General features: G+C 46.6%; 2 protein-coding genes across 14 annotated transcripts in view; one reads left to right on the plus strand and one right to left on the minus strand.

Annotated features, from left to right (window-relative positions):
* The window catches only part of arhgap5 (Rho GTPase activating protein 5), a 51,620-nt gene extending 39,552 nt beyond the window's left edge, over positions 1-12,068 (plus strand). Inside the window, 5 exon segments of the mRNA XM_015969060.3 lie at positions 6,751-6,828; positions 9,773-9,904; positions 11,034-11,139; positions 11,526-11,791; positions 11,794-12,068. Coding sequence (XP_015824546.3) covers positions 6,751-6,828; positions 9,773-9,904; positions 11,034-11,139; positions 11,526-11,791; positions 11,794-11,843 — 632 coding nt within the window. The 3' untranslated portion in view covers positions 11,844-12,068.
* Positions 12,069-16,778: 4,710 nt separating this feature from the next.
* The window catches only part of LOC107391653 (uncharacterized), a 33,056-nt gene continuing 25,769 nt past the window's right edge, over positions 16,779-24,065 (minus strand). For 6 of the 13 annotated variants that reach the window (XM_054742043.2, XM_054742046.2, XM_054742044.2 and 3 more), the window contains 12 exons: positions 23,166-23,210; positions 22,893-22,961; positions 22,665-22,796; positions 22,264-22,600; positions 21,895-22,180; positions 21,372-21,605; positions 21,186-21,271; positions 21,006-21,110; positions 20,766-20,938; positions 20,519-20,683; positions 18,140-18,343; positions 16,779-16,937 (listed from right to left, as the gene is read on the minus strand). In XM_054742043.2, the coding sequence (XP_054598018.2) occupies positions 18,196-18,343; positions 20,519-20,683; positions 20,766-20,938; positions 21,006-21,110; positions 21,186-21,271; positions 21,372-21,605; positions 21,895-22,180; positions 22,264-22,600; positions 22,665-22,796; positions 22,893-22,961; positions 23,166-23,210 (1,780 nt within the window). In that variant the 3' untranslated portion in view covers positions 16,779-16,937; positions 18,140-18,195. Of the gene's footprint in view, positions 16,938-18,139; positions 18,344-19,920; positions 20,136-20,518; positions 20,684-20,765; positions 20,939-21,005; positions 21,111-21,185; positions 21,272-21,371; positions 21,606-21,894; positions 22,181-22,263; positions 22,601-22,664; positions 22,797-22,892; positions 23,012-23,165; positions 23,211-23,304; positions 23,488-23,663; positions 23,784-24,065 lie in introns of those variants that run through there. The other 7 variants (XM_070546919.1, XM_054742054.2, XM_070546920.1 and 4 more) reach the window with 5 other exon arrangements.

Below are 24,065 nucleotides of genomic sequence, written 5' to 3' on the forward strand. Positions count from 1 at the left end.
CCAGGATCTTGAAATGAACCCTGAAGTTGACTGGCAGCCAGTGAAGCTGGAGGAGAAGCGGGGTGATGTGGGTGTGTTTGGAGGACTTGGTCAGAAGCCGAGCACAGGCGTTCTGAACCACCTGTAGACGGTTCAGGGAGGTTCTGCTCAGACACGTGAAAAGAGAGTTACAGTAGTCTAAGCGTGAGGAGATGAAGGTGTGGAGAACTGTCTCAAGTTCAGAGCGGGACAGAATGGGACTCAGCTTAGCAACGTTCCTGAGATGGAAGAAGGAAGAGCGAACAAGAGAACTGACATGAGAATCCAGGGTGAGAGCTGGGTTAGGGTTAGCCCAACAACATCAACTAACTTATTCAGAACTACGTTTCTGAGGAACATTGAAAGGTAAGCTGAATGTGAACTGCATGTTTTACCTCTGGTCATGTCACACCCGACCACGCAAACGACTAAACCACTCAGGAGATCAGCTCCTCTGTCTTTAATCTGCTTACACCCCCGCTTTCAGGACTTCATCTCACTTCAAGTCAATTTTGTAACGAGAACAAAGTGTTTACCACTAAACACTCGATGCTCGCCGAGTCTGGTGGAAGGAAACGCCACGCTGGTTATGATGCTCAGATCTACCATCTCAGTGACGTTATCAGGCCTGAGTTCTCAGGAGACTTTAGCAGCAATCTTCTCTGATGTTCATGTGTGATTTATTCTAGAGGTGAACTTTTTCACAGACTTTAGGGATCACATGTCTGTCCTCGCTTTAAATGCTTCTGAGAAGGTTTGAAAATGTCAAATGTAACAAAAAACCCACAGATGTGTTAACAGTGTCAGCAATGGTTTTCACAGGGGGTTGTGAAGGTGTGTGTGTGTGTGTGTGTGTGTGTGTGTGTGTGTGTGTGTGTGTGTGTGTGTGTGTGTGTGTGTGTGTGTGTGTGTGTGTGTGTGTGTGTGTGTGTGTGTGTGTGTGTGTGTGTGTGTGTGTGTGTGTGTGTGTGTGGTAATCATAAATGAATTAAAAATAGCCATGATTGACTTCTGGCTATTGAATCAGCTTCCTGTTCCCACCCTCAGCAGATGGTTATTGGGCCAATAACATTATAGCTACGTGTCACATGAGCAGAGAGAGAGAGAGGAGCTGGGACAGATGAAGAGTGATGACTGATGCAGCAGCTGCGTGTGTGTGTCAGGATATTAGATCATATCACAGCGTGGTGAGTCTTTATCAGATCCCAGGATGCAAACACGAGCTCCACCTCGGGTGGGTGAGGGGTTGTGTGCTGAGTGTGGTACTTCCTGTTTGGGTCCTCACAAGGACAGAAAACGCCTTTTGTAAAGGTTGCTGACGGGTCATGTTCAGGCCGCTTATCCTACCTCACCATCTGCAGTGTGTGTGGGAGTAGAGGTGTCTAACTGGGCAGCGACGTGCTGGAGACACAACACGCTGGAAAATGTTTACTTCAATTCACTTTGAATTGCAATGCATCAGTAGCCTGGAAAAGCAGCCTCTTATGTAAATAACTAGTCTGGGCTGGACCCGGTCAGAGCGCAGATCTACAGTGGTCTTTCTAACTGTCTCAGGACCAATCAGAGCAATGGACAGCGTGATTTGTTCATCGATATGTAAATCAGGCAACGGGGCAGTCCTCCATACACCATCGAAGAAGACAGAGAAAATGCATCTTTTTTCTAAATGAAAGACTTAAGTTCATCTGCTTGACTCTGAAAAGCCCACATCTAAATAGTCCAGAGCTGATTCCAAGGCCATTTCAAATGAGTGTCGTTCCTGAGCCGACGCCATTTTTGAAGTTTTTCTCCATCGCAGCTCTTGTGCCTGTAGGGAGCCTACGTTTCCTCCCTTCCGGGCGGCTCATGGGTCCCCGGAAGAACGAAAAAATGAACTCAAGTCATCGAGGCTTAAAGCTAATTTCTAATCCGCTAATCTGCTGGCTAATCAGTGTGTGAATGTGTGTGAATGGATGAATGATGCACTGTAGTGTAAAGCGCTTTGGAGTCCGTACTCTGAGAGGCGCTATACAAGTGCGGGTCATTCATCATGCATCATTCCTCACGCCCTGGATCACACGTGTGGTACTGCAGTTTAAATGAAAACTAATGATGAGTGTTTCCACCACGCCTGCCACCAACTTTGAGATTCATCAGCTTGTAAAAGTTCGTAATTAGCATGACTACACACCAGAATTCGGTACGTCGCATATGTGACATCACCACATAAGCTCCTCCCCCCTAGCGTAGCTGCTACTCACCACATGACCAGATTTATGGTGGTTCTTTCCTCCTGTGGGAAGTTTGCTGAACTTGCAGCCCTTGTCCCTCAGTTGTCTCCGTGTCTGGTTCCATGACGTCACGTTCACGAAGCGCATTTGTAGTCCTGGACTTATTTCCACACTAAACCTAAAACGGCGTTTCCCCCTGTTGGAAAATGAGCGCGTTCTTGGTATCAAAATGCATCTTTAACATTCACAGACATCGTGTGTGAAATCCATGGAACAAAACAAGCAGAGTTAAAATAGCGTTTTTAGACCCGTTGACTTGCTTTCATTTTTTCGTTCTTCCGGGGACCCGTGGTGCGGAAGTAGGTGGGCGTGGCTTAGGCTCCCTATGATGCATTCTATTAGTCCTCAGAACTCGGAAATTTTGACTTGCAAGTGGGAAAAATTGACTTAATCATAAGTAAGACTTCCCAGCTGGAAAAACTTTAGAACTCAGCCTTGGCATCCAATATGTCAGCTCTCTGTATCGACCACAGTAAGGTTCGGCTACAACATGTTAACTTTACACCAGCACACTTACAAGAGTGTGTTTAAAATCAGTGTTGCATTTAGGGCTAGGGTTAGACTCGGCCCCCTAACCCTAACCCTTGCAACTCTGAGCTGCAGATGTGTTTAGTCTGTTTTCATAGAGTGCTGAGAAAACAGCAGTCTTCGAGGGTGTCGCCATTTTGGAATCCCGACTTCTCCGATGAAGGTAACCAGAACGCTGTAAACTCGAGTGTGATGGTGTTCCGAGTTCGGACTTCTGAGGTAAATCAAATGCTCCATAAGCCAGCCCAACGTCTCTACAAACATAGAGAGGTGTGATTGGCTAGACACAAACTGTTTGGGCCAATGGTAGGCCTGCTGAGGCTACATGGCTAGACTGACCTGCTACTTCAGCGGTTGGTTCAGGTTTCTGGGCTAACACATTAGACTTTTACTCACTTTGATAAATGAGCAGATCTTGATGTGATTCAACATCATGTCACACTCGAGTCACTGAGAGATAAACACGCCTCGATTTGTCGCCATTAATCATCGTCGTTAATCACCACCCCTTCCCCAAAGCTCCCACTCTTCTTCTGCTTTCTGAATCATGGACACTGAATGCAAACAGGAATCAGAACACACGACGACGTTCTGATCCGCTTTAGAAAAATGTCGTCATGCAGGTCTTTGGAACATGTCTGCTACGTGCCAAGCACTGCTGCTCGCTCTTTGTCTCTTTCTGTCTGTGACTGATTATATCATGCTTCTCAGACTGAGAGACCACGGTCAGTCGAGAATTTACCCTGTTCTGATGAGCGCACGCACACACACACACACACACGCACGCACGCACACACACACACATACACATGTAGGGGTTCGGTAAATTGAGTGCTTTAAGAGCTCAATATATATTACCTCTACTTATGACCAATAAGCTGTGATTCTCTATCTAAATATAGAAGATCAACCTGCTTGGTCTTTACTGTGTTTATCAGAAGATTCTAGGATTCTTTGTTTATTAAGGGATTGTAAACACTTCGTTTTGATTCAGGAAAGAGTCAAGTTAATAAAAGTAAGAATTTATTTTACCAACAGTTAAAACATGTCAAGTTAACTAATGCTTACTGTGATGTATGAACCTATGTGTGAATGTGATGTTATCAGAACCTCCGTATCTCGGAGAGCTGAGTTCTGGATGCAAAAGAATTTGGTTTGCGTTAAGCTATGAAGTTGATTATTATCAAAAACACATCAGACGCTATCTGTGTGTCTACTTCACCCGTTTTCAGAGACCCTCTTTGTGGATCCAAAGATCAGAGAGGTCGGATGACCTCTGGCACCGGAGGGCTAACGTGGCACCGACTCTCCAGTCCAGAGTTGTCTCGGGTCACGACAGATGGATGAAACCGCGCCTCTGGGACTCTTAAGGAGTCTAAACAATATCAGCCTGTCCTGCAGGAACTGTTGCTATATCAGCTTTGCAGGTGGAAAAAGATTTTGACGAAGTGTCAAAATCTTTGATGGTTAAAGAGGGTTTGCTTCAGATGACCGGTCTGAAGCTTTCTCTAGAACTGAAGAATCACCAGAGTGATCCAGTTTTAATGTTCTCATGTTATGATTTGCGTAGCCAATCAGAGGTTGACAAGTTTGAGGAACATTACCAAGACAACTCAGAAACACGCCTTCATTGATACCGGCGGTTCTGATCTGGGGTAAAGGACCATTTATGTGTCATGAGTTTAACGTAACCTTACTTTGTCCTTGTGTGAGTGCAAATGGTGATGACCTTGTCATGTTAACATGCTGAAACATATTTCAATCACTGTAATCATAACATAACATTCATTTCAAACTTCTGTCATTGAGCACAGATTAATGAAACATTTCATTATATTATATTTATTATAAGTAGCAATAAACAAACATTTATTTACTGATTATCTAGCTTATAAGAATTAGGAGTTCATATTTAATTTAGGAAATCATTCTTTGATTTAGCAACTGATCCGAGCTGCGAGTGTAGGCATGAAGAATCCTGTAGGACGATAAGGGAAGCTTGGACCTTGAGGAGAGAACATTATTGTTGACATTTCGTTTTCTGTGTTCAGAGCTGCAAAGAGGCTCTGAGCTCCAGCTGATGGGATGAAGGCAGGCCAATTTAAAGGGAACACTTGCAGTCTCGTGTCTCCTTTTTGACCAGATGTTGAATGGTCAACCACTACCTAAGAACTGACCATTGGTGGACGTTACACACACACACACACACACGCACGCACGCACACACACACACACACACACACACACACGCATGCACGCACACGCACACACGTACACGTACACATACACACACACACACACACACACACATGGTTTTCTGCAACACAACGTTGTTAGCTTGGCTCTCCAGCCCACTGAGCATCAGTCAGATCCGGGTTTAAAACACTCGCGCTCTCAGACTTCGTCTTCCTCAAAACTGGATTTGTTTTCAGCTCCGGAGCGCCGTGGGACCAGGAAGAAGAGGATATTTTATACTGATCCAGCAGAATGACACATGAGTGTGAGCTACCATTGCTGATGCTTGACTTGGTTAATTTTTTAGTTGATTTGAGGATTTGATCAAGTAAATTTCCACTTCAGAAGCCGTTCCCTTTATAATTTAATGTTTTGTTGTTGCTATCTGGCAGCACAGCTCTGTTAAGCATGAGAACTCAGAATCGCAGACGGGAAACAGGCAGACTGTTGAAAGACTTCAGTGCAGAGGAACATTTTTGATGAGGCGCTGCTCTGTTCAGCTGTTTGTTTGATCTAAACGTCTCATCAGGCTAGAAGTTTAGCTTCTGGTGGGTGAGAACAAGACTGGCATCCCAGCATGCTTTATGTGCAGCAGCAGAGCCGACCAGCATCTTACACACACACACACACACACACACACACACACACACACACACACACACACACACACGCACCTTTTCCTGCTTACAGCTGACATGATTTACTTGAATCCATTAAAGCTGAATTTACATAATACAGTCTCTGCGTAACTGCCTGCGCACGAACAACACACACACACACACACACACACACACACACACACACACACAATGTGGATGACCTTGCAAACAGCTACAGCATAGAACTGCAGCCCCTGTGGATTTTGTTTGTGCGTGGGCATGTACGTGTGTGTGTGTGTGTGTGTGTGTGTGTGTGTGTGTGCGTGCGTGTGTGTGTGTCATGATGGCTGTAATTAAGGCACTTCTTCAGTGATGACAGAATCCAGCTGGCTCCACCCTAACAAAAAGAAAAGAAGAACTAACGAGGGCTGCTAACACAAAATCAGTCATGTGTTGACTAGGTGGAAAATCTAAATGCAGGACATACGACCAGCTTCCAGATCAAATACAACTCGGGGACAGAAGCAGCTGAACAGTGTTCTTCAGTTCTGACTGATAACTACATGTTTATCCTCAAAAGACTCAAATGAACCTGGAGATTCAGCAGGAAAACAGTCCGCGGTACATCCTGTCATCCTTCACAGTGTCTCAACACACACAGCAGCTGTTGCTGTGAAACGATTCGCTAGCATGGCCCCTGCATCACCCCACAATCACACACCCACACATGCAAACGTGCACACACACACCACCACCACAACCGCTAGAAACGCTGCTGCAGCCATTAGTAGCACCGCCTGTTTCTACGGTTACAGAGCCGCCGCGTGAAGCTGTAAAACCAGCTTCCTGAGACTCCAGATCGAGCTGCTCGTTATGTCATCATCATCATTAGCATGAACACGTCTGTGGTGGACGGCCTCCACATGAGCGTTGCACATGTGCACTAGCGAAAGTCTCCTGGCCATGTTGCGTGGTAACACACACACATCCTGGTGAGGTAGATTTAAGAGGTCACTTCCTCCTATTAGCTTCCCTGCTTTCATCCACAGGTCATGTGACGCTGCTTTAGAATGAAGAAGGTGTGTTTGATGTGTGTGCAGGTCTGACGACGGAGGGCCTGTATCGCGTCTGTGGCAACAAGACGGACCAAGACAACCTCCAGAAACTGTTTGATCAAGGTAAAGCTGGCATTCTCATCGCTGAACCTCATGAATGGACATTCAGCCACTGAGGAACACGTGGACAGGAGTGGGTCCTGGTGGCGCCTGGAAACACTGTCGTTTGTTGTTTTACTGGATGCACTTCTGAATTATGCAGCCATTAAATCTAAGCGGTGCCGTTTCAGAGCTCTGCAGCGCAGAGGCTCCACTTGGAGCGGCGCTTGTGTGAAGTATGTCATTACTTCAACCTGCGGAGGGAAAACTCCAGCTCTGAACCAGTTACAGATTGAGCTGCAGAGCTTAAAGGGAAACACGAGCCCTGCAGAGCGGAGTCCGACCTGCACACGATGGCTGGTGAGCTGCCAAAACGGCTGTTAGAATAAATAAAGCCACGGCAGGCGGACAGACCGTCAGCGGCGTGAGTCATCCCTCAGCCAGCCAGTCAAAATACACAACCAGGTCCAGAATGGCTCACACGGACGTTCCTACTTCACGTTTTCAAGTTATTTTCTTACACGGTTCCAGTTTTAGTCCTTGATCAAAAATACAAAAAGAAGACAGGGTCCACAGGACTGAGGTCAAGGGTCGAGTTTGTGTGGACAGATTAGTTTCCCCCGCATCGGGAGCTCGGATGTGGGAGGCAACAGAAATGATTCATTATTCTTCTAACAACAATGTGATTATTACAACAAGTCCACCATGTTTCCCTCACATCACACGTGTGGAAACAACACGCATGCAAACTTTACCGCTCAATAAACACCGTTCACAACACACAACAGCTGTGTGTGTGTGTGTGTGTGTGTGTGTGTGTGTGTGTGTGTGTGTGTGTGTGTGTGTGTGTGTGTGTGTGTGTGTGTGTGTGTGTGTGTGTGTGTGTGTGTGTGTGTGTGTGTGTGTGTGTGTGTGTGTGTGTGTGTGTGTGTGTGTGTGTGCAGACGCCGTACGACAGCAGCGTTAGCTCTGAATCTAACAGAGTTCTGTCTGCTGAGCCTTACACCGCCAAACTCACCTCTAATAAAGTGAAGAATCCTCATTTCCAAACACTTTATCTTCATCAGTCTCAAGTGTTAATGTTATGATTTATTCAGTATCAAAGTCAGTGGTCATAAACCTACCTTTAGAGGTCCTGCACAGGGAAGAGATGGAACATTTGTTTATCACATTGTCCAGATCTGGATAAATATTAAAACCTAAGTTTCACACACTTCCTGGACACTGTTGAGGGTTTAGAGACAGGAGTCGTGCATCAGAGGACACATGCTCTACTTCTGTATCACATTCCAGAACAGCTATTGGAGATTTATCGCTGATCAACTCCTTACCTAAAACTGTTTCACGTGAATCTGCTATCTAAAGTGGCGGTGTGTATTTTCCTGCCGCTAGGGGGCAGTACACACATTTCAGGGTCATCCTGACTGTCGCTGGTTCAATAAACATGACGGTAAACGTTGTTGCCTGTGGAGCAGAAAGCACGCGACTCCACGGAGAGAACGCTATGCTGATTGTAGTGTTCTGCATCTGTTCAGGGTCCTGCGCCTGCTGATGATGTCATCGTTCTACGGCAATACCGCTCGGCCAAAATATATCGAATCTCTTTTTATTCTGTTCTTCCACGTATGTTTTGGAAAGAGTGCAGCAGTTTTGTTATTAAGTGTGTGTTTCTTAAACCTGCTAACATCACTTCCATAAGTCGTACTGCCAGCCAGTCATCTTGTGTGATGTCATCGGCAGATGCAGGCCCCCGAACCGGCCAGAAGGGAGCATGGCGTCTAAGATGGCGTCCTCCAAAGACGCTAGACCCGCACCCTACGTACTTTAGACTCAATTATAAGGGACAAAGCCGCCAATATTTTTCAGCCACTGGACATAAAATTATTCATTTTCAACAACATTTCGATGGATTTTTCTAGAGGTTAACAGGAAAAACTACATCTGTGACTGTTGTGGTTAGCTGATATTTTTTCTCATGTTAAACATCTAAAGGAGTGTTCGTAGTTCAGAGATTGGAGGTGTTCCAGGTGCCGGCATACCTCAGGGCTCCGTCCTCGTTCCCCTCGTTTTCTGGCTCTTGTGGTAGCATCAGGTGAATGGTGTTACTGAGAAAACCCCAAATCAGGTAGTCTGAGCTAGCGCCTCCTCCCCTCTCAGGCCTCAGCAGGAGGGTCTCTGCTCAGAACAGGATGCTGTGGGTGAGGATCAGATGTCTGAGTGTCCTTCACTCCAGCGGGATTTTAAAGCTAGCCGAATCACTGTGTGTGTGTGTGTGTGTGTGTGCGTGCGTGCGTGCGTGCGTGCGTGTGTGTGTCATACACACTGGTGGGAGAGGAGTGGCGTCTGCCTACTGGAGCTTTGGAGCTGAACGATGAACGCAGCAGCAGAACCTACACCGATGCTCGGGAGCTGCCGAGCAGATAGAACTGTTTTGTGTTCCATGAAATGAACAGTCGGTCAGACACACTGATGACCTCCTGCAGAGCAGAGAGGAGCTCTGATGTCCTTACACACAAGCTGTTAACACACACACACACACACACACACACACACACAGAGAAACCCGTCAGGCAGAAGCAAGACCCTGTTTGACCAAAGCCGAGCCGGTAAGTGAAAGACTCCAGCTCTGACGCAGACCTCTGTCACCACGAAGCTGCTGCAGTTCACGCCCCACCCTGGGTTTATCCGGGTTCACGTTCTGCAGCAGCTTCTCACCTTAACCAGGTTTCTGTGGAAGTTTAGGTGCTCTAACTCAAGAACACGTTCTAGGTTTTCCCCCCGATTGTTCTGGAGGTTTTATCAACACGCCACAGCTGTGATTGGACCAGCCGTGTGGACGCTCGCTCTGACTAGAAATGCTCTTTTCTTGTTATAAGGTGCAGAAGATCAAAGAAAAGCTACAAAGCAAACTTCACAAGCAACTGTCCTTGTGAGTCTGCTGCTGAGTGTTTCCGTCTTTTCCACGCAGATCATAACATCGACTTTGTGGCGATGGATGTGGCGGTGAACGCTGTCGCCGGCGCGTTGAAGGCTTTCTTCGCTGACCTGCCTGACCCGCTGATCCCCTACAGCCTGCACCCGGAGCTGGTGGAGGCTGCAAGTAAGATTCATAAAGTCCAGACGTGTGAATATTAAAGGGTGTGCCCCCCGGGCTAGAGGGTTCCCCACACAAGTCCCCTTTTGTGATGTCACAAACGGGGACTTGTTAAAGGAAAACAGAGGCTTTCTGTGGAGTGTTTACGATTTGTTTTTGGAGCGTTTATAGAGACAGTAGAGAAAACATCAGAATGTCGTAGTATCCTCTTTAATACTTTATTAATACTGAAAAGAGAATCTTAGGAGTGAAGTACTTCTGAGGTTTATGAAAGTAGACTAAGTAAGTCATGGATTCACTTTACCAACATCAGCTATTTCTCCTCCAGCCTGAGATCAAGCATGAACACCTTCAGCCCGTTACACAACCCACATCGCTGCAGAAGGCGTATGACGTTTGCACACTTTCTTCACGTCGTTCACACTTAAGAGGCTGTTTTCAGCCTCGGGATGCTGTCAGACTCACCGTTCAGCGTGTCTGCTGAAACCCGGGCTGACAGCAGATTAATGAGCCAGAAATACTCCAGAAGAGACACGTATTCCTCCGCCGCGTGTTCTCACTCCCATCTCGCTGTTTCGCACTTCTTTCTCCCTCCGATTCGATCTCTATGCCACCCGACCACCATCTCTGTTCTGGTGTCTGCAGAACCTGATCTCCGCTTTAATCCCACGTGTTCGTCAGGAGAGGAGAAGCTCCTGTCGGTGGAAACTCCAGCGTCTACGACACAGACAGCTGTGCTGTAGTAATCACAGCTGCTGAACCCGGAAAGTCTGTTAAAAACAAAGTTTGGACAAATTCTTAATTTTGTGATTGTTACAGTTTTCATACTTCAGATTAGGAAGGATTATCACGAGTTGTGGCCTCAATCTGATGAAATCATCTCAGACTGTTCTATGTGCATTGTGGGTAATCACATCTGTCAGCACTGCAAGTCTTCACAGGTCATCAGGTCACACTTGTTACCAAAGGTGTGTGTGTGTGTGCATGTGTGTGTGTGTGTGTGTGTGTGTGTGTGTGTGTGTGTGCAGCATAAAACTACTCTGTGGCCTTTTGTCTGATGGCTATAACTTCTGATCTGTGTGTGTGTGTGTGTAAAACTCCTTCTGTCCCCCCCCCCCCCCCCCCCCCCCCCCAGAAATCATGGACCACATGGAACGCCTGCAGGTTCTACGGGAGATTGTGAAGAAGTTTCCTTCTGTCAACTACCAGGTCTTCAAATACATCATCACACACCTGAACAGGTAAGCGAAGTCCCCCAGGACTCTCGTTATGGGTAGTGATGCATGTGCAGGTGGACGTGTGGACCAATCACACCACCCTTAGGTCAGAGTCACCAGCGTACGCCGTGTTGCCATGGTAGAGGTTTTCTCCTGAAGCCCTGACGGACTTTGACCTTTAACCTGCTGACTCTGGTTTGTGGTTACCCGAGTTTACGCTCTCTGACCTTGGGAGAACATCCTGTCCAAGTGTCCTGATGGTTTTCCACGCGTCAATAATCCAATAATAACATAATGGACTGCTAAATGACCTTTCACCTTTCCCAGATTTACACGCAGCAGCAGCTGTTTTCTCCTGGGTGCTGCTTACACACACCTGTGTGCTCCATACACTCCGTTTTGTGTTCCAGGGTGAGCCAGCACAGCAAGACCACCCTGATGACCGCCGACAACCTGTCCATCTGCTTCTGGCCCACGCTGATGCGGCCCGACTTCGAGAACAAGGACACGCTGTCGACCACTAAGCTGAACCAGGCCGTCATCGAGACCTTCATCGTGCAGAGCGACTACTTCTTCCACGGCGGGGAAGTGGCCGAGAGCTCCAGCAGCGAGGGGACGCCGCCGCCGCGTTGCCACAACATGGTGGAGGCGCTGCTGCCGCTGCAGCTGCCCCCCCCCTGCAGCCTCAGCAGATCCAACACACTCTGCCCCCTGAGCCGCTCATGTAGCAGCCAGTGGAGCATGCTGGGACTCTGGTGTGCTTCCTACGGCCCGCCGCCGCCTGCAGGCCCCCTCCAGCTGGGCGGCTGATGACGTGGAACATTACGCGACCTGCCTGGTGATTCTGGGAGAATCTGTCAGCTGCTGCTCGTCGTCTGCTCTGGTTTAGAGGCACATGGACCATCTGTTGGATCGGTTCTAATCTGTGAGAGCTGCCCACTCTGGGAAGGAAATCCCGGATTAGGGAACTGCAATTGCACGTTACCTTTTGGAACATTTTTTGGGGGGGGGGGGGGGGGGGGGGACTTTTACATAAAACCGAGTTTGATTTGGCACATAACACTATTCGTTCTTCAGGGTCGAACAGGAACACCGTGAATAAAAAGATCCCTACTTTGCCCTCATGGATTAGCACACTTGGTTCCGATGTTCCTGTTAAACCCCCCAACTCACCCCCCCACCCCACCCCATTCCTGCTCCGAGACTTAGAGAAAAGGGAAGTTAAACCTGTCTGATTAGTAACTCACACTCCCGAGTCTTCCTGCAGCGTCCGGCACCGGAAACATTTCCTCTGACTCCAGATCAGCTCCTGGAAACGAGCCGCTGACTTTGTTTTTGGGACCTGTGGGTCTGAACCACTCCGGGGACGGGACGGACCTCCCGACAGGACAGCACATGCACGGGTCGTCCACGTGTCCATTTCATGTCTGCTTCTGTCTTATCATTTCTTTTTGTATATCTTTTGCAAAATCTATCCAACGCGCGCGTGTGTGTGTGTGTGTGTGTGTGTGTGTGTGTGTGTGAGATGGTTTTATCTGTGTAAACTACAGCCAGGTGGTGTTTTTGTCTTTGGAGGGACGGGGGATTCAGAAGGGAAGACGAATCGGAGATGCCGATGTTCCGACCCGTAGCGCTCTGTTCCAGAGGATCTGACCTCATTCCGCTGAACTCTAACCTCTGGAGCGCTTCTGACTGCAAAGTTTCTGATTTTTAAGAGACCCCACACACACACACACACACACGTGTCCCCCGGATGAAGGCACATGAGCAAGGAAACGACGTTCCGATTCCTTCTGGATCTGTTGGGCTCACCGAGGCGTCTCCGTGCTTCCTTTGTATTTTTATTCTCTTGTTTCTGTTTGTTGGGACTCTGCATGCGTTTGCCACTTAGCGAGAGAAGCTAAAACAGGAATGAAAGCCTAACGGAGCCGTTAGGACCTGCATCATTTATCCGAGTCTTTGCTTTAAGGGGAATAATTCCACAGGAAAACAAGTTGTAATGTTTTTTTTTCTCATGGAAGAAAACAAACTCTTAATATCATATTTTTGGTTACATGTTGAATAGTTTTCCCTGAATAGAGGAAAGAATTATATCTAAGTCTATATATAAATCTATAAATCTCGGAGCAGCAGACCGACACAGGGTCCTGGGTTCGAATCAGTCGTCTGATGTAAGCCATCTTTTTCTGATGGCGTGTGTGTGTGTGTGCGTGCGCGTGCGTGTGTGTGTGTGTGCGCCCCCGTCCGACAGAAAACACACTTCACTCCTGACCCTCTTCGCTTTAGGCCAGTTCATCTTAAACATTTGTTCGAGCTCATTTCCAGACCTGGATGAAAACAAGTGATCGGATTGTTTTGTGCATCTTTCATTTTCTTTAATTTCCAAGAATTTTCCTGGAAAAAGTGCAATTTTGTGGTACTTTAACTTTGTTTTTCAGCATTTCAAAATTGAAAGACTTTAACATGAATAATACGACTAACCTGATGTAACGGGCTGATTTAGTCGGCCCGTCAGGTCCAAACAGTCATCAGCTAGAACATTTATACTGAATGTTTTCACCAATAAACCAGAACCCGTTTGACGCACATATTTATTTTAGTTACCTGGTTTTTTCTCATTTATTTAGAGATAAATCACTAATAACTGGACTGATTCCACTCATTTGGCATATTTATTTTTAAACTAAGGAAAAAAGTATGCAATATAAAAGTTAATCAAGTTTAAATGAGCACAAATTTAGTCCGATGAATGTAAAATTGAGATTAATGTGATGTTTAAGCTTCATCTGGTTAAAAGTGACGTCCCAAAAGCATGTAAAGGCAAAAATATCTGATATTTACGTTCCTTCTGACTGGATTTCATTGAGCACATTATGGAAAGCCAAGACGGTACTGACCAGACGCGCTGCCATTCGGAGCAGAATCCCAGTAAAGCCTCTCAGATGAAGCTGCTGCAGCAGAACCAACAGCTTCTTCATGCACACTCACTCATCACTAACTTCCTGCTCTGGTTCTGCTCTCCCAGTTTACCCGTAACTCCTGTCATGGGGTGGGGGGAGAGCTGTTTTAGGTTTAGGTGCTTGGGAGGGTTTAAGTCTCAGACAGGAAGTGTTACTGGGAATGTCATCACAAACCAGAGTAACAGCATCGACATTAGAGTAACAGACATGTTGGGGGGGGGGGGGGGGGGGGCATCAGCTGCCACATGTTAGAACAATAAAACAAGATGAAGCCATTTATTTTGTTGCTGAAGTCCACTCCCACCCAGTAAACCAGGTGACCTAACTGTGTTCTATCGTAAATACAGAAGATTTTCTCAAATAAAGAACCTCTAAACCATGCTTTCTCTTGTTTCTTACTGGTGCTGATTGGTCAGAAGAAAAGTGAAACTTCAGTGCATCAGAGATCCTGCCCGTCAGATGAATGCTGACGCTTTTGTTTGACCTCTGAAAAACGGGTGGGACAGCCAAACAAACTCGACCTCGCCCGAGTCGTGGAAGTTATCGCTCTGCTTTAGAAAATCGACACAAGCTAGGCTTTGAACGCAAACACACCATAGGATCACCAACCACTCACCCTTCCCCTCAGGTATCAGTTCAGTTCAAAAATACTTTATTAATCCCAGAGGGAAATTGATTGCTGTAGTAGCTCAGAATAATAATACTAATAATCAAGTCATCAAAGAGTTGTTGTATATTACAATGGCTGTTGGCAGGAAGGATCTCCAGTAGCGTCAGTGTTGCAGCCAAACTGAAGAAGCCTCTGACTGAAGACACTCTTCTGTTGTCGGACAGTCTTGTGAAGAGAATGCTCAGGGTTGTCCATCATTTTCTTGATTCTCTGGAGAATCCTTCTTTGCATTATCTCCTCCAGCGGTTCCACAGTCGTCCCCAGAACAGAACCGGCCTTTTTTATTAGGCTGTTGAGCCTTTTCAGGTCCCTGCTTCTGATGCTGCTACCCCAACAGACGATGGCTGAAGAGATTACACTCTCAACAACAGACTTGTAGAAGATCTGCAGCATCTTGCTACAGACATTGAAGGACCTAAGCATCCTCAAGAAGTGCAGTCTGCTGTGTCCCTTCTTGTAAACGACTTCGCTGTTCTTTCTCCAGTCCAGTCTGCTGTCCAGGTGAACTCCAAGGTATTTGTATTCCTCAATCATCTCCACTTCTTCTCCCATGATGTTTGACTCCACCCTGTTTCTTCTGAAGTCTAAAATCATCTCCTTTGTTTTGTTCACAAAGGTCAGATGATTGTTTCCACACCATGCCACAAAGCGCTCCACCAGCTCTCTGTACTCAGCTTCCTGTCCATCTCTGATACACCCGACAACTGCAGAGTCATCTGAGTATTTCTGTAGATGACAGGTCTCTGATTTGTACTGGAAGTCTGAGGTGTACAGGGTGAAAAGGAATGGTGAGAGTACAGTCCCCTGTGGTGCTCCAATGTTACTGATCGCCTGGTTTGATGTGCAGTTTTTCAGCCTCACAAATGTGTTATCTGAGGCACTTTAGCCGGAACCAGAAACCCACATTACCAGAGGAAACGAGCGCGCTTAACACCAGTCGCAATTTTCACGGTCCAGATGTCTTGCTGTGGAGCTGAATTTCGTTTCTACACCTGTCCAGGCTGGTTTTCTTCTTTTATTCTCTAATCAAGCCCGTCCCATCAGCATGTTTTAGTTGTTTCCCTGCTTCAACACCTGATTTCCATCAGCAGGTGATTAACAGGCTTCTGCAGAGCTGCTGAGCAGGTGACTCAACCACTGGATCAGGAGTGCTGGAGCAGAGAAACGACTAAAACATGCTGGATACTGACACTCCAGGACTAGGATTAGGCACCCTTGTTCTAAATGGAACGCAGCCATCATAACCCAATCGTTCCTTAAAGAAGAAATGAATTTGTTTTTAAGTTATAATAGTTTTATGATCTGGTTCCCAACCAGGGTCCAGAGAATTGTGTTGGACGGAACGGTTAACGTTTTAGCTTTCTACATTTTCTTACACACCCTACCTTGGGGAAAGTAAACTCATGTTTTTACTCTTCATGAGCATGTAGAAAAATTAAAAACCACTCGTGTGCTTTATCTAACATTTCAGCAGGTATGGATCAGATCCCACAGGTTACTGGTGCTTTAACACATGAAGCATGATGAAGTCTCCTCCTGCATCGCGTGTACCGTGGTGTATTTGCACTAACTCTAGAGAAACGCCAACAGACATTAAAAAGGAGGCCCGTCAGCAATGACCTCAATCCTTCATCCCTACGCTGTCCCAAATGGAAGCGTGCATTTTGCAGGAGAGAGCCCTCCAGACGAACGTGCACAGACATCCGTGCAGTCAAACATCTTCCCTTTCCCGGGACAGCAGGCGCGAGTGCAGACGCGCAGCTTACTGTGAGTTTGTAGTCTGGTGACATGGTACAGGTTGTAATACAAGCTGCTGTCTGGAGGACTCTGGACAGATGCCCTAATGTAGTTTCCATCACAAGCAGAAGAACCAATGGCTGTCACTGATATATTATCACCGGCTTTTATTATTTATGTAAACATAATATTCTGTATTTTGTTCCTTTTTCAGGGTGTCTGATTTGTAACGTTATGTAAAAGTGGAATTAAATAAATACTACTGTTGGGTTCAAAACAACAAAGTTAAACACGTCCACGCAAGAAAACGACTTTATTAAGTAATCAAACTTTTATTTAAAACCTAAAATGATGACTTGTGTACCTTTCTACAAAGACACACTTGTATTAAAAAAAACATGTTTATTTACAGTGAGAAGCAACTTGGTGCTGGATCCTCGAGGAGCGTTAGGAACCTGTGGAAGTGTACACAAAAACAAACATCAGTTAGGCGTTTTTGTTTTCTGGTCAAGGGTCTCAGTCGTCCAGGTCATGGTAATCCAGAAGAGCTCAAATGAAGGCAGCTGGGCTTGTTTGGTGTCTTGAGAACGTTTCTCTTCTCATCCGAGGAGCTTTGTCAGCTCTGACCGGAACATGGGTCAAGTCAAGCTCATAAGCTGTAGCTGTCTGTTGTTTAACGAGCAGAAACTACTCTGAGTACCCCTCCTCTCTACCCCCCGAGGAGCCTGTTTGTTGATTAGATGCAGGAAGGTGTGACCTAGACTGAAGCTGCTGAGGAATGCTGCGTTATAAGAAACCACAGAAGTCCCGCTGCCTTCGTCTGAACCCTTTGGATCACATTTTTGTTTTCCAACAACAAAATTAACGAACATCACGAGAACATCGCTCTGTGAAAGCTTCTGCTAGAATCCTGCATGAACACATTCATGACTCAAACAGCTGCTGATGACACATAAGTGCTTGTGACTCCTACTGAACATGTGGTTCCTGGAACGTTGGGATGAATAAATCCTCCAGAACTTAACCAGAGCCGTAAATCACAATATCGTGTTTTAATCATCAACTTCACCTCCGCAAAAGGACCACGAGCACTGAGAAGACAAAGACTTCTGCAGAGAGGTCTGATCTGAGGCGACAGTGGGAGAGGAGTCAAGTGCCTGCCCCATAATCAGAAGGTTGCAGGTTCAAGTCTCGCTCAGTTGTGCCCTTGGGCAAGACGCTTAAACCTTGGTGGAGGTGGGAAGGGCCGGTGACGCCCCAGGGCAGCTGTGGCTACACTGTAGCTCATCACCACCAGCGTGTGTGTGTGTGTGTAGGTGAATGACTGTTGTAAAGCACCTTGGGGGGCAGGTTTTCTTTCCTCTACTGAATCGTAATTAACGTGTTAAATTCCCACTCATAATGATCGGCTCTGGACCATCTGCTGGTTTGTTTCGCCCACACGACCCACAGTCCAGGCCAGTGTTCTGAAGAACTTTACTGGGTCTTTAGGCATCCACCGGCTTTGAGGGTGTGTGGATCTGCCGAGTACCGGAGGAGCTTCGTGCAAAGTTAACATAATAAACTAGATCATGTGGAACATGAGTGACTACAACACCGTGAACATCACAGATTACGCCTCGTTTTTCACCGACGGTAACACGTTAGTCGTCGTTACCCGTCTGCCTCGCCACTTGTTCCTGTAACAGCTGCTGGGTGGTGGGAACCGGAGCGTCATCGGGTCTTGTTCCTCTCCTCGGTGGAAGACAGCCTCCGCTGCAGGATAGCAGCCTGGATGTCTGAGATGTAGCGATAGTCCTTGTCCTCCTTTAGTGTGTACAAGCTCCACTTGTTGGACTTCCTGTTGAACAACTTGCGGTACCTAAGGAAATAATATTTTATGGATATGACTATTCCTAATAAAGAGATGAGTGAAGATGTAAACTTGTTTATATGAGCAATAACTCCAGGACTTCACACAAACAATCAAGAACTCGTTTTCACATGTCAGGACTTGTTGTGATGAAGTACGAGGTAGAAACACGCGCCCTGCTGCACACCGACAGGAGCAGGGCTAGCCCCTCCCGTCCGCCACACACACCACCAGCGTGAAACATAATAGAAGCATTTTCCCCGCAAATTCCCTTCCAACCGGGAGCCTTTCCGAGGTGAAGCGTGATCTGATGCGTTCCACGGTCGCTCCCACCAGATCATGGGACAAGTGCTGCACCACTTGTGACTGCAGAAGTTCTCCCGATAACCAGCCAGGACTCAGACAGCAGCGTGGATCCAAAAAGACGCTCCGTTTACCTCGGCGACGGAGGGTTCACGGGAAAAGGCGTGTATTTTTACTAGTTAGGTACCCGGAAACCTGCATGTGACTTTAAGTGGGAACGTTTGCGGATGTTTGACACTGCGTGTGTTGGACTTCCTGTCTGGCCCGATCTGAACTGTGGAGTTTGACGTGTTCAGGAACACAAAAACACACACGTGGAGAGGAGCCTGTCTGCTAGAACGGCGGCTAACTGCTCTAATGTACGTTTGTGGTATAGAAACGGGGGGTGACAGATGATCTGTGCCGCTGGGCCCGTCACCAACAGCAGCCGGCAGAGCGCCTGAACATGCGTACACACGGACACAACAGGTCGGACGGATGGGTTGATAATGGCGACCACAAATCAGGAGAGGGTGCTCGCTGCAGAACTACAAAGGCGGAGCTGCACCAGAGTCAGCCCCGCCCACTCACGCAAACTCAGCCATGCCCACTGACTTCTGTTTTAGTTTTTCAACTTTATCGCAAACTGACCTGACCCACATGAATTACGGCTGTTACTAGTTTACAGTCGTTAATGCTATGTTCTATGCTCCAATTAAACATGAAAAATATAACTTGCTACAAGACAAAGCCTGAATATATCCTGAAATGAAAAGGTTTCATTTAGCGAATATCTGCCCACAGCCGCTCTGACAAAAACAAGCTACAACAGCATAAACTCTGTCAAATGGGTTCTGGTAGTCCAGTGGCATGATCATTCAACTTCAAGTTTTGCTTTCCCCTCAGCTGATGCTGGTTTGACTCTCGGTGGGGTCGGCAGCAATCTATTTAGCCAGCTGAAACAATTAATTTGTTTATATTTTAGTTGTAATGTTTATTTTCAGCAAAATATTTATGTCTGTAAAAGTTCTTTGAATTTGGTTGTTCCTATACAGCATTTTAGTTGAAACTCTGCTGACAAATGGACTCACACTGGCTAAATAAACGAATAAATAAATAAATAAACACATTAGTCATTATATGTTAAACGGTATACCAGTAAATTGTTGTAAACATAGTACTGGCAAGTGTCGCTAGAAATGAAGAAAAGAGGTTTAAATCTACCTAATACTGCCGCTACTGGGAGGCAAACCTGCGCAAAAATGCATTTCAATCTGACTCGACAAACACTTCACCACTACATCTCAATCAATCAAAGCTTTATTTATAATCTGATGAAAAGCAAATGGCATTACATGTAATTGTGCCATCCAGTGTGTCTTTGGAGATGGGATGTATGGCTTTTCTGCCGGTGTCTCAGTAGAAGTCGTTTCAGAAGTAATTTGTCAGAAAATTGACAGAATATCCAGATTTGAGAACCAAGACCAGACCCGCTTCGGGGGAGGAGACCAAATTGAAGCTGAGATGGGAGGAAAATGCATGAATGAGGCTAAAAATGGCTTTGGCGTGTTTCTTATGAGGAAATGACAATATAACATGATTAAAAGTTCCAAAAGTTAGATTTTTAATTATATGGAACCTTTACAAAAACTGTTCAACCTCTCAACTCCGTCCTCAATCTTGCATTTTTTAGCTATAACACCCTCTGTGGTTCCAGAATGCTATTAAGTCTGACAACTGGAAGGAGTTGGACTGACTCTGATGGAATGGGCGGGGCTGACTCTGGTGCAGCTCCGCCTTTGTGGTTCTGCAGCGAGCACCACTTGCAAATCAGCGGCTAGACTGGCTCTAACGCCGCAGCAGCTGTTAGAGGATGTAAAGAATGAAATAAAAACGACATACTGTAGCGAACCATCAGCCTTTCTCTTCGCTGGTCGGTTAACATGATGGTTGTAATCTAGTGCGGCCAACATGGTCCTGGCCGAGTACACGGGTGGGGAGAAGCTGAAGCGTTGGCCGGCGTACATCAGGAAGTGGTTATGGAACGATTCCAGCTCTGCGGTTGATCTGTAAGTTCATTTCAGACCAAATAAAATAACATCAACACAAAGACGAGCGACGAAGCAGACATCAAGGTGCAGTCTCATACCTGAAGGGTAAATACTGATGGATGTTCTTCAGCCAGCATGAATCGAGCACTATTTCACGCAGTTTCTGGTACGCCAGGGAATTCTTCTCAAGCCAGACCTTTGCACTGGTCTCCACCAGGGGGCCATGGTGGCTTTCTCCAACCACGTGGTGCAGGACAGCGATCCACAGCTCCTAATAGAAGAGCACGAGCATTTAGGGACAAAAATAAAACAGCATGGAAGTCTTTGGGTTAACTAACCAGAAAGCTGTTGAAGCTGTCCGCCGTCTTGCAGCAGTGCCAAAAGTGATTACAGATGTGTTTGGTCCAATGTCGCAAACGTGAGCACCCCTTTAGCTGCCCCGCCTGTACAGCGATGATAAAAAAATCACTGTTATGTTTGATCTCTGGTTTTAAAACAAAAACTAAGCGGACATTTACCGCGTGTATCTTTCTTCCCAAGCTTTTGGCACCGTGCCACATGTCCAGTGAGTGTGTCACTCCACAGTCTTTGTATTTGCCGTCGTCTGTTGGGGCACACGAGTGATTCAGATGGTTAGGCGGTTGTACCGTGCGAACTGTGTGAGTAAACGGTGAGAGACGTCCACCAACGCCAAATGCACCTACTGAAGAGCGCCGAAATCTGTGAACGTGCATCCGTACAAATCTCCAACACCTGAAGCTCCTGAGTCAGTCTGTCCAGCGTCCTTATGAAGCCCATTCTCTCCATAGCCACCGAGCTCAGCTGGGTTTCCTGTCTGTCCAGATTTACCAGGCTCACAATCTTTTTGGAGTCATTTTCAACGGCAGAGTAGGTGCAGTAGCGAGCGGACAACCCTGGACCGCCTGCCGTCGCGTCTCCTAGAAAGTTAAAATAAAGAATTAAGACATTTGTTTTAAAACTTTTAAGAAAGCAGATAAGAAAAATTAAAAATGTCACTTTTCAGTTTGTATCGTTCACAACACAAATCACCTACATCCAAGCATAGTAATGAGGTTTTGTCGACAGGAGAGGTAACGTTCTGGGCGTTACCTCTCCTTCAACGGGCCACAGAGGTAAACAACCGCTCACACCTAAACCAGCATGTTGTCTGGAGTTCAAATTACAGTAGAAAAGGTAAAAATATCACCGTGTCTCTCTCCGACTCACCAAGGAGCACCACAGGCCCTTTGGACTGAAGCTGTTGGATAACGCACCTCCTGGTTTTCTCCCAGAAGTCTTTAATGGCATTCACACAATAAGCGTCTTGAATCTTGAAGAAATTATGAGCACTAACCATTCCCATATTCATAAATTTAAAAAGTAATGCTATCTTTGAAAAGTAGTTCCCAGACAGTAGAATGTTGCACGCCAGCATGAAATCCCCGGCCAGAAAGCCCGCTGGTGCCGTTGGCTGAGAGGTCCACTTCCACACCGTGTGGCCGTTGGGACAGAACTGAGAAGGCAGGACAGAGCAGCTCACCAGTGAGACATACGCTTCACGCGTAGAAGTACTTATGGAATAAATGATGCTCTCACCCATTCAACAGCAGAAGCTGTGCCTTGTGCCTGGATCTGGATCCTGAATGGCTTCGGTGCCCGACACTTCTCCTTGGTGTTCGGGTTCTCAGCGGGGCAGTGGCTCACAGGGAGGAGGAGGTGCTCAACAAGTTGCTTCAGACTGCTTAGGTAAGTTATTGATGCAGATTGTCCAATCAGATCATCTTCAACATCCATGTTCAGTGACTGGGTGACAGATGGAGTTTCAACGCTAGGCGGCTCTTCGGTTTGGTCATAAGCATCATGAACGGTGTCCTCCAAGCTAATGGTGGGAATCTGATCCAGATTCCAGTTGGTTCTGAGATCACCTCCAGTCCTAGTAACAGAGAATAAATCAATAATAATTTAAATAAACTTTCATTAGAGAGTGGTGAACGTACCGCACACAAATCGGCGGTCCAAAATCTTCCTCTTCACTATCAGTGTGCTCCGGGTCTACTTCCTCGTCTTCTGAAGACGACACGGACTCCGTCCCAAGCCCTGGGTGCCTTCTTCCATGATCCCAGTCGATCCTTAAAAATGGAGAGAAGAACGCAGAAACAACAGAATAACTCATCTGGATTTTCTCACAGCTGATAACAAACACCGATGCTTTGTTTTAGACTCACAAGGAGTGCTGCAGGTCGTTGAAGTCATCGACGCTGATATCCCCCTGTGGTGTGTCAGCTGGGGACATTCTTCACACACACACGCACGCGCACACACACACACACGCACACACACACACCTGCTGAGATTTGCCATCACTGTTTTACTCAGCTGACACTTAGTAAGAATGGCGACACACACACACACACACACACACACACACACACACACACACACACACACACACACACACACACACACACACACACACACACACACACACACACACTTACCGATCGGACGCAGACCTGAAGGACACAGCCGATGCACGTTCGTAACTACAAACAAACACATCATTAGCAGGAGAAGCTGATATCGGTCTACATGTCAACAGTTCTCTAAGCCCAGGTGAAGCCCTTCCACACTCATTACCACGTTCAGAGTAAGGTTAGGGTCAAGCCTCCTCCCCTTCCAGCGGCTCATGGGTCGTCCTGGATCACACACACACACACATTGTACTTCCAGTTTATATTAAAAGTAATGATGTGTGTTTTTGACCATGTCTGTCACATACTGAGATTCATCAGTTTGTAATTATTCATAATTACTACGACTACAAATCAGATGTCGGCACGTTGCATACCACAGTCTCTCCACTCCATAGACATGAGTCCTTGTTGCTCGTTACTTCTGACACCAGCGTGTTAAGTCTCTGTCTCAATTTAATCCATTATTCATTTGATCGGTTATTACTCAACCACGGTAACTCGTTGCTGTGTTGTACAACATACCATCACCAGGGGAAAAAGCTGAAAAACAGGCTAGCTCTTCACTGTTTTCCTTCTTGGAGGCATAACCATGATGACCATGATGATTCAACGTCATTTTTGGTCAGCTCGCTTGAATCACAGCTGCAAGACAACCAAGCATCACTTTCCAGAGTATCCCAGGCTCTGTGCGAGTGTGCAGAGAAGTTACAAATGTTTATTTTTACATGGGTCCTGTCCTTCAACCATAAGAATGGGGGCGGGATGGGTTGCACGTGGATCACTTTCGCCTCCAGTCAGTGTGTTGGCTGACGAGGCTCTGCAATATTGCGTGGACATTGGGGACCTCCTATTTAAAAGGGGGCCAGCAGGGTGTGTTCCAACTACAGGGGACCACACTCCTGAGCCTTCCTGGTAACGTTTATT

The sequence above is a fragment of the Nothobranchius furzeri genome, chromosome 18 (genome assembly GCF_043380555.1).
Source record: "Nothobranchius furzeri strain GRZ-AD chromosome 18, NfurGRZ-RIMD1, whole genome shotgun sequence".
Lineage (NCBI taxonomy): Eukaryota > Metazoa > Chordata > Actinopteri > Cyprinodontiformes > Nothobranchiidae > Nothobranchius > Nothobranchius furzeri.